General features: G+C 42.9%; 1 protein-coding gene across 1 annotated transcript; it reads right to left on the reverse strand.

The window, feature by feature from the left end:
- Nucleotides 1-97: 97 nt before the first annotated feature.
- On the reverse strand, nucleotides 98-3,782 carry gosr2 (golgi SNAP receptor complex member 2). The gene is made up of 6 exons (XM_046416401.1): nucleotides 3,598-3,782; nucleotides 3,284-3,348; nucleotides 2,473-2,581; nucleotides 1,777-1,909; nucleotides 1,495-1,635; nucleotides 98-950 (listed from the first exon to the last, which is right to left on the reverse strand). The coding sequence occupies exons 1-6, from the start codon at nucleotides 3,624-3,626 to the stop codon at nucleotides 789-791; spliced, it is 639 nt and encodes a 212-aa protein (XP_046272357.1). The 5' UTR covers nucleotides 3,627-3,782; the 3' UTR covers nucleotides 98-788.
- Between the last annotated feature and the right edge of the window lie 6,716 nt (nucleotides 3,783-10,498).

The following is a 10,498-nucleotide window of genomic DNA, read 5'->3' on the forward strand; positions in this document are numbered from 1 at the left end:
TGAAATCGAAGGCTCTTCCTGTAAAACTTATCTACTGATATCAGTTTCAGCTGAACTTTGTTCCTGTGACCAGCAGCCATTTAATGAAGAAACCAAGAAAATGAAACAAGTTTTATTCTAGTAAGAGAATGAAGTCACTCACACAGTGAGACTAGATCCAGACATTAATCCAAGATAAGTGTATAACAATTAGAAAATAATTGCTTCTTCCAGATCCTTGTAACCAGGTTGTTCCCTCTCTTGTGTATTGCATTAGCTACACATAAAATATTGTCCAAGGAGCATTTATGATAAAACATGGAACATTATGAGTATTTCCACATCAGTCTTTCTATCTTCTCTCTTAAGAACCATGCTGAACAAAGCAGAATGACACATTACTGACAGATTTAGGAGCAAAACAAATAGCTTTTCAATGGAAGCAAAAGCAAGTCGACAATAAAGATTGGTTTGAAGCATTTTTTGAAAAGCCATTTGGGTACAGTCACAAGAGTGAGTTATAGAGTGGTTTTGACAAAGAAAAGACTAGAGACTATTGATGTGTGGCAGTGAAGTGCGACACTCGGGAGCTTTGACTGGAATCAAATACTGCATGTAATTAAGATCTTACTCAACCTCGCCATTTTGCAGGTTCCCAAAATAATTAAGTTGGTGGAAAACAGATGGCACAATTTATAAAAATTATTTATGTTAAAAATTGAGGTCTGCCACTTTTCATATTATGAGGGATGATACTCTGCAGAAATGTCCACGACTGATCAAAAACCGTCATTGTGGATGGATGGTGGTCAGCCAAGGTATCTGATTACCAGGAACATGAAGATGCAGGTCAACAGCATGCCTCCAATCATGATGAACTTATCCTGGGTGGCTCGTCTTTCTATCAGTCTCATCACTGTGTTCGACAGCCCTAACATATTGGCCACGTCCAGCATCTTCTTATGGGTGCCCTGTGGAGAGCCAAAACAGAGCCAGACTTATGTAGATAGTAATGATCATACAGGTTGCTTTGTACTATACACAGCCATACACAGACAAAATGTTTTGGAAAAACCAGGCATTACATGACAACATTGCAATTATCCACACTAATTCATCAGATTTTGGGAGACATTCAGTGACAACACCCTCACTGACGCGCTGCTGCTTCAGAAGTTTCTCATGGCTAGACAAGTGGGCTCTGAGTGCCGATCAACAGACACACCCTGATAAGACGAGGCCTGAAGCAAAACCAGGAAGACCATCTCCTCCCTGGAAACACAGACTCACCCTCTTAACTGAGCATATACACACTAACAATAACACTATTGTGATCAATGTGGACACCAGAAACTGGGTCAGGGAACATAATTTTTAACATGTAATTATCCAGGGAATGTACCCTTCTGTGCCAGTTCCCTTCTCAAGAAAACCCAATAAATAAAAAAAGTGAAGGTCATCTGCTACAGATAGAGATTTGTTCTGCCTGGATCTTAGTAAATACAATGCACACACCTTCAGTGTAGATCTTTGATCTCTCAGACCATTGAGGATGCTACTGCCGCTGCCCAGGAGGTCATCCATGCCTCTGTGCGCATTGTGCAAGTTGGAGTTTAACTGTAGGGTCTCATCTATGGGGATGGATGTATCTGCATCCTATTGATCAAGAAAAAACACTTTTTAATTTCTATTACATTCTGTCACACCAACCCAGCGCTTTGACCTCTGAATGTTGTATTCATTCCCAACTTCATCGGCTCCCACCTGAGCTTGGCAGCAACAGTGCATTTGACTTACGTTGGTTGTGAACGTACGGCTCATGAGTTCCTCTCTCTCTCTCTCCTGGGCCTCTCTGGCGTAGCGTCGGTGCTGGAAATTTTGCAACGCGGACCGGAGGTGTTGGACATCATACTTAAGCTGGTCAACTCGCCTTAGGGAAAGCAAAGAATACAATGAATTGATTGAAGTTGGTTATAAAGTGGACAAAAAGCTCTCCATGCAATGAAAGTATTTTCTGTTTTAACAGATATTCATTCACCTCTTTGATATATATTATAAGAAAACACCATTGTAACTCATCTTATACAATGTTTTAAATTATTCATAATTGTTCTGGTGGAGGGGAATAGTTCTTTTCCCTCAGATCTCATGCAGCTGGAATGAACCAAGTCTCTCGCAGTCTCCCTCTCTTTTTAGTTTCACTCAGGCCCCACTAGAGCTCTACTAAGATCAGAGGGGTGCTGTGGGATGGGTGTACTGTGTCCCCTAAGGCCTGTTTACCCAGCTCAGAAATGAATCTTTGCCCAATGCAGCAGGAATGCTGGTGATGACGGGGCTTCTGAGGAAATGTTTTCATAGAGCCACATTGCCACAGGGCAGGACATGGCTGCCTGTCTCATCTTCTACACCCTCCTCATGCTTTTATAAGATATGGTTCATCCAGCCAGCTCTGGGGCTTTAGGGTCACCATCAATTTACTGAATCCACACTCACAATTTGGCGTTCTGGCGGCGGTTTGGTGGTTCCTTGCTGGCCAGGATTTCAAGGCGTTCTAAATGATTGAAGATCTGGTCGGTTCTAGCTTGCAGTTCATTCTCTAACACTTGAAAAATGAGAAAAATGAAAAACCAAAAATGAATGAGAGAAAACACATAATAGATGATTCCTTTTGTATAATCACAAGAAGGAAAACATTACATCAGACTTCCCTGGATCTATTCCAAAAGAACAGGTAAAACATTAGCCTGGAAATAGCTTGTTTGTTACTTAACTACTTTTTGGACCTCATTCAGTTTTCATGTTGCTGGGTGCTTGTTTATTCCAGGCAAGAGTAGTTGTCAGTGCAATGACTCTGTCTCACAAGTAAGCATACAGGCGTAGCATGCTATATCCTCCTCTGAGTTAAACTGCAAGTTGATGTCATAATTTGGGGGGTGGGGGTTGTCTACTGCCTGGCTCCCACCATTATCAAGAAGAAGCCCTCCCAGCTTCTGTCACTGCACACACCCTTTTCTTTCCTGTCCTGGCACCAGCCTGGCTCAGAACTGATTGGGCAGGCACCAACCACAGAAAACATGAACCAGGGAGAGACCCCGACCCCCCCCCCCCACCCACACTCCTCATGTCATTGTATCAGAGCAGCCATAACAAAGAATGTGTACTGAACTGAATAAGAATTAAGGTACTGGACTGGACTGGAACTGGTGCCATCAACACTTAAATTTAGAGCCATGAACAATACGTACATACAGAGCAGTGGGTGAGCTGAAAATGTGACGCCTATTATGCACGGATCACTACTCACAGTGTACCGACTGACGATCCGTTTTCTCCAGATTGCCCATGAGAGACTGCACCTCCTGGATTTGCCTGATAGAAGCCAAACATAACGGTAGTTGAAGGGAACCAACAGATGATACTGAACATCACAAACCTGACTGTTCAACATTTACAAACATCAACGAACTACCGTGTGGAGATTTAAATGGCCAACAACGTTACTATGCTGGTATTAGTTTATCTACAGTTACAGCTGAAGTTAAATCACCGGTGATTAGCTAGTTTCACTCGTTAGCTAACGTTAGCTGAGCAGTTCCCAGAAGAGACAGACACACTCACTTGTTTGTCTGATGGTAAAGCGTCTCCATCTTCTGTGATCTGTTGAAATTCTTTGTTTCCCTGTACCTTGTAGCGCTGCTTAATTGATAACGGCTTGATTCTGACAGGTGTCTAAGTTAGCTAGCTAGCTAACAGTAGTGGAGTGTACACGTCATCAGCCGAGTGTTTGTGTACGGAAATAGGAAAGCGGAAGCTCTATAGCGTCACCAGAGAGAGGGAAAAATGAAGAGTGCTCACTCTGGTCCGTTATTCTATACTGACAATGTAGTCTCAGATCCCTGCCTACGACTGTTTCTGTATTGTTTTTATGAGGAGTAAAGACAATTATAAGATTTATTACCCATCGTTATAGTATTCGTACCCTATTTTGATTACACGATCTACATCGTATGAGATATATATTTTTAACAACAATTAACCATCCTTGGCTTTCACAAAATGCAGAAGAAGCACCTCTTTTAGAGATAGGAGTCAGAGAAGTCTAATTTCAGTTACATTGACTGTTTACCTTTATGAATTCTTAGTTTCAAATCCAAAATGCTGTGATACCTATGATGAAACAGGACACCAGATGTTAGCACTGAAAGTCATGCAGACACTGAATGCTGTATGGTGGTTCACTGATTGACAAGTGAACCTTTCAGTACAGGTCATTGATTTTATGGTAAACTTCCAAAATTTAAATCTTGACCATAGGCTATCTTCTATTGTATTTGATATTGTCTTAAACGTAATAGCTGACAGATGTGAGATCGTTTCCAGGACGAGCTCTGAGAACATAATCTGTTGACATGTAGACATGTGTGAGGAAAGGCTCTGTGAAACATGTCCTGAGGGTAGCTTTTGTCAGCTCACCCTGATTCAGTCTAATTAGTCTATCCTCTTCTTCCACAGATAGGTGTCAGAATATTCCTGTCTGTCCATCCAGAGGCTTTTTCTTGCCTGCGGTTGCAGAACCAAAACTTATGATATCAAACTTTTCGTAGTGATGAGATTACAAGTCATTGTAGAGTGAATGCCTGAGGAAGGAGACAAGTTGTTAAGTTTCTCATCGTGGATTGACTTTGTCACGGAGTACTGTGTGAAAGTGGTTTGATTTTATTTCCCAGAACAAGCTGTGAACATTTCACAATAGTTTCTTGGTGATTTAGTGGCAGGAAAATCATCCTGGGGCGCTGCCTGGCACCGTAACAAAACCACATCTCCATCACCGTGCTATCTACTAAACTGGCAAGGATAAGGATCAGAGAGACCAGAAGCAAGTGAAGAAAATTCAAGCATCCTTTGGCCTAATTAGTGCAGTGAGCTGTTCCAAGCTCCCGTTTGCCAGTGATAGCTGTGTTTGTTTACCTCATTCAGCACAACAATGAGAAATCGGCCCAGACAGTTTTCCGTGGCTGCCTGATGGTACTTGAGTTGATGGTTGTATCTTCAGGCTAGATACTTCTCAACAGAGGTCCTTTTCACCCACCCCCACATGTCAGACACCTTGAGATCTGATCATGCCACTTCTTGCTCTTGCTGTTCACCCGTTTTTGGTTGTCATAACACATCCCCAGGGCAGTGGTTGAATGTGCACAGCTCAAACCTGTTGCTCAGAATAGAGAAGAAGATGGGAGAAATAAACCCCCCCTCAAACCATTTTAAACAGTACATGAGGCACATTTAGCTCTCTCTCTCTCTCTTTCTCTCTCTCTCTCTCTCTCTCTCTCTCTCTCTCTTTCTCTCTCTCTCTCTCTCTCTCTCTCTCTCTCTCAAGGTCATAGGGTTCTCTCTGTCTGTCCTTTATCTTTCAGCCCTGAGGAAAGGATGAGATGAGCTTACCGGTGTTCCTCCACACCTGAGCACCACGGGCACAAACTGGAAACCAGGATCCAGGTGTGGAGCATGATCACGCCACTCTGACTGCCCGAGACATCTCAGGCGATTACACATAGTTTGAAGTACGAATGTCACTGCCAAGGCTGCTTACGTTCCATTTGTTTGTTTGTGTGCTTGTTCGTTATCAGGAAAATTGTTGTAAAGTGAGATATTTGGTTTTGCATCCAGGATTGTGAGATACAGCATTTTTGAAGATTTTTGTTATTGACTCATGAATTATTGCTCTGGCGGCGGAGAGTGTGCAAAGTGGACCTAAGCAAGAGGCAGAACCCTCACTTCGCTCCGAAATTAAAATTGCCCCGCTGCCCCACACAACAGGCGCACCAGAGAATGCAGCTAGGGATGCAGCAATGTTGTTGTCAACATTAAAACCACTTCCCAGACCTTTTTGCCAGGGTCCCTATGCGCTCTCCTCCAAGCCAGGATGGTCAGGATGGACAGGCCTTTGCCTCTTTGGGGACTCAGTGGAATCAAAGGAAATCTAGCACAGGATCAGTCTCCCCATCCCAGTTAGACAACATGGAAGCAGAATTATTTTTTAATAGAGGGAGAAAGCACTCTGTGTTTTCCATGATTACCACCCACACTAACACTGTTTTGTTCATCAAGAGAAAATGACATGTTATTGACTCATTTTTATACATCACACGTGATGATGTTTTCCAGGCAATATAATACACCATAACTCTCTGAAGATTGCCCAAGAGAGACAGAATGAAGAAGCCAATTATGAGGAGCAAAATCGCCTTGGGTCAGAAATTTTTGGATACCAGTCATTTTTTGGAGGCACGCTGATCTTCTCACTCCCCCGAGGGAGATGATCCATTCGTCTTTGAAGCCCTGATGAGACGCTGAACGAAAGCAAATGAGGGCCTGTCAGAGATGACAGGAGAAACTCATAAGCTCCTGTTGTCTCACGGGGTTCTGGTGGGAAAAGGTTCCAGAGTCTGAGCTAGGGTTGACACAGCCCCCCCCCCCCCCAACCCCACTGCAGCGAGGTAAGAAGGTGATGAGTAGTTGGCCTCTTGGTATCAGAAACTTTGTATGAAGTTTTTTTTTTTCATATAATGTTTTTTGTTTCAAAGTCAATCAATCAGGCAAAGAGATGCAAAACAGACACTCAAGATGACCACAAAGAGGTACAAAACAACTACAAAGGATGCAAAATGGCCATGAAAAGATGCAAAATGCCCACAAAGACAGACAATGGCAATAAAAGGTTTTCTGATTCTGATTCTTAATAAACTTAACTTAATTATTGCCAAGAACCAGGTCACTGGATTTGTCTCTTGACACATTACAAATTCCCTTAATGTCCCCCATTCAGTGAACCTGTGCCTAAAATTAAACGTTTCTAAATCCCTGAAGGTTCTTTTCACTTTATTTGTTTCTCTCTCTGGAGTGGAGAAACCGCTACCTTTCCCAGTGAGAGAAGGTGATCAGTCTCACTGTTTCCCGCTCTTGCTCTTCCTCCCTGCTTTATTTTGTCTGACCTCAAAGAGCATCGAGTGATCATACAGCTGTCAGACACTCAGACACACACGCAGCCCTGTGGCCATACCACCTGTGACAGCCAGACCTCTCAGGTTGAGAGATGCTGTCCACCCCCGTGGTTGGATCATGGCTTAGCCAGGATGTTGAACACAACATGAAAAAAGCAACATGGCATGGAATCCTGCACCGGGCTTCCCCTGCCTGACAGCCTCCTACCCACAGTCACGTCAGTTAGCCACAGCATGCAGTTTGCAGAGCTCAAAAGATAATAGATTTTGAAGGCACATTATTGTGCATCTGAATCCTTTAGTGACAGTGATGATTTAGTAAGTAAGAGCACTTCAGGAAATAAAGCCAACAGACTGTATAATTGTGTAGCTGAAAATTTTTTGCAAATAAACACAGACGACATTCCAGACTTTTTTTTTTTTTTTTTTGTTTAGAGATGTTGCTGTTTGAGAGAACACATCGCTCCACTATTTATCTGTGTTTTCCTCTATTGTACATTGTTGATCTGGGAAAGTTTTGTTATGGTTGTAATGGAGGTCAGTGTGTGTGTGTGTGTGCAGCTGAGAGAAAGGCAGAGGAGTGCCATATATCGAGCTCGGGGAGTCAGTTATGAAGGTGCATGAGGTCTTATCATGTCCTATCACGGTGGCTGCAATGTAAGCTGTAAGCCCTGCTGCTGGTGCTGCAGGTGTTTGTGTGGGGCAGCATGAGAACTGCCTCCCCCAGGAGTTTCCCAGTGGACTGGTCGAGGGGATACCCACCCGTAGATCTTTGCTGTGTGAAATAAATTCAAACACCTTGAATGTGCAGTATGCTGCCCTATCTTCTGTAGGCCTGTTAACGCTTTGTCTTGCTGCTGTCCACATCCTGAAGCATGTTGAGATATTTCAGTCAGGACCAAATTCCAAAACCCAATATTTCACTAAATATCATAGAAGACAGAGAAATCCAGCAAATAGGCTATTCATATTTTCAGATATTTTTTTGAGAAACAAAACAACTAAGGAATTTGGGGCATTTCTCTTTCAAAAAAATCAATTATCAAAATAGCTGCCGACTGGCTATTTGATTAATCATTTCAGCACTAGAACGGAAGGTGAGGAGGCTCAGCTTGCTTACTTCTAAGACAATGTCTGCCCAAACGTTGTATATTACATTTTATTTTGTTACTGTTCATACCATAATAAAGTTCTGCCCCACATGAATCTTTTCTCCCCTCTGTCAGGTGAATAGTTTCAACCCTGCTGCCTGCTCAATTGACCATCACACATGTATACATCTTCTCTTACACCTATACGTCTCATCACCCATGATGAAGAACTCAGCCACCATCCCAGTCCTCCCAGCCTCTGAGTTAGGCCCCCCCATAGAGGTATGCACTCAGCCTTGTCATAGCTCTAGGCGGTGCGTGTTCTTGTTGTGGGTTGAGCAACTGCATTAGTCATTTCACATTCCAAATTCCTACCCCATGCCGTATTCACAACTCTCTGTCTCCCTCTTTTTCCTGCATCAAATCCATTGCCCCTCTCATCCTCTTCTTTAATTTTCTCTCTGTGCCCTGTCGGAGTGTGGGGTTTAGGCCTAGCGCTGATGCTATCTACGCACCATCTCTTCAGAGGCGGAAGTCTTGTAGAGGTTTGACCTGGGGCTCAAAGGTTCCGATTACAGGATTGGACTGCGCTTTGTGTCCTTGAGCAAAGTATCCGCCAAGTCTTCCATGCTTCAGTTAACATCTACTGTTCATACACAAATGAGTGATGTATAAACCTGAAAACTGTGTACGTTGCTTTGGATAATATCTGTTTGCTAAGCAACACAAATATAATACATATCTCAAAAATTGCCCCAGCCCCAGTATGCCAATTCATCTTCATCTATCAAAGCATAGTGCACTGCTGCAACCCAGCCTGGCATGGTAACCTTTACCTGAACCAGACCCATGCAAACACAAGAGATAGTGTTACCACCAGCGTTACCCTACATTGTCTATGTCATTCAGTGTCTCGGAGTGACAGTGAGAAGCTCCAGCGGCTCCAGCATACAGCAGGCTGATTGTAGCCCACACCCGCACAGGAAAACCTGACGACAAACACACACTCACACCTCACTCCTTCTGAAGTGACCACAGGTGTGCACATGGCAAGTATGCACACACACACACATATGCAAAAATCTTTCTGCCCTCACCTGTCTCCTGTCAGGACTGTTTCAAACATGCGCACACACACACACACACACACAAATACACAGGAGCCTGAACGCTGCACCCCTGCTCCGTCCCACCCCCCACCCTGCTCAAAGCAGCCGCCCTCGGGGCTTGTGCGTGCGAATCCGGCTATGGACTCAGCAGCCCCCATCGCTGCACCCCCTTCACTCAGGGTAGTGAGGGAAATGAAGGCTTTAGGAGTTCATTATAAAACAACAACAGCAGCAGCAGGGGATAGGCCTCCTGGGGCCACAAACTATCTCTTCTCATCCCACCATCCTCATCTTTTTCCTTCATGTCCCTCAATAGCTCAGTCCCAGTCCACCCTGCTCCCTGCGACACACTCCTCTCTTTTGCTGCTTATATGCCACAGCTTTGCTGAGAGGAACAGGGCTTTTTTTAAAAAAAAAAAAAAAATACAGCATTCATGCTGAATGAAGTTAAATATTGATCCACAATATTATAATATGACGAGTTAATATAGTGAGTCAGTAGTCCCGAGTTATGAACTTGTTTGACCTCAGCGATCAAAAAGACGGCTGACGCATTTATGTATCACTGAAGTTTTCAACTGTCCATGAGGGGAATTTCATTTTGAAGCGAAGGGTATGAGCAGAGGCTTACACTGGTAATATAATGCTGTTATTAGATAGATAAGAACTTATTGCTCCTGTTTGGTGAAAACTATGTATCTCAAAAGCATTGTCAGCCTATCTAATGTATTTCAATGGTGTATTTAACTTTAATTCTGTCAACACACGAAGGCACACTTAATTCATCCGTTTATCTGAAAAATTAAAAACTGCCTAATTTGGAGCACTGAAGAAAATACTTTTTAGGAATGTCAAAAAGTAACCTAAGCACAGAATAATTGACGATCGGGAAGAAGAATGATTTCAAGAAACTTTTTCCTGGAGCTGCAATGAAAACATTTTATCTTTACTAACTGACCCCATTTCATGTAGCAGAAACTGAGTGACATGTGGCTAATTTGTTTCTTTTGTTAAGAGAGTTTTCTAAAAAGTTACATAAAATTTGCTGATTCTTGCCCCCCAAGGCATGCTAGCATACTCATAACACCAAAAGATAATTTTCTTCAACAATACCATACGCTGTACATCCATGATAGGGATTTTTAAGGTCATAAAATCTCAGTCATTTTGAAATTGTCTTATAATTCAAGGCAATACTTGGGGTCTCTGGTTGATGTTCTAATAAGGAATAATAATGTGCAATCATAGTAATTAGAGAGCAACATCAAAAGCACCAGAGCACACACTATAAATACCTCATACAATAGTCCTCTGTATG

This window comes from Scatophagus argus, chromosome 16 (assembly GCF_020382885.2).
Source record: "Scatophagus argus isolate fScaArg1 chromosome 16, fScaArg1.pri, whole genome shotgun sequence".
In the NCBI taxonomy this organism is placed as follows: domain Eukaryota; kingdom Metazoa; phylum Chordata; class Actinopteri; family Scatophagidae; genus Scatophagus; species Scatophagus argus.

Excerpts from the sequence above, each read along its gene's own strand:
- gosr2 (XM_046416401.1), bottom strand. The coding sequence starts at position 3,626 with ATGGAGACGCTTTACCATCAGACAAACAA. Across the intron at positions 2,582-3,283 it reads GGATCGTCAGTCGGTACACT|TGTTAGAGAATGAACTGCAA; the intron begins GTGAGTAGTGAT and ends TCATTTTTCAAG. Across the intron at positions 1,910-2,472 it reads CGCCGCCAGAACGCCAAATT|GCGAGTTGACCAGCTTAAGT; the intron begins GTGAGTGTGGAT and ends GCTTTCCCTAAG.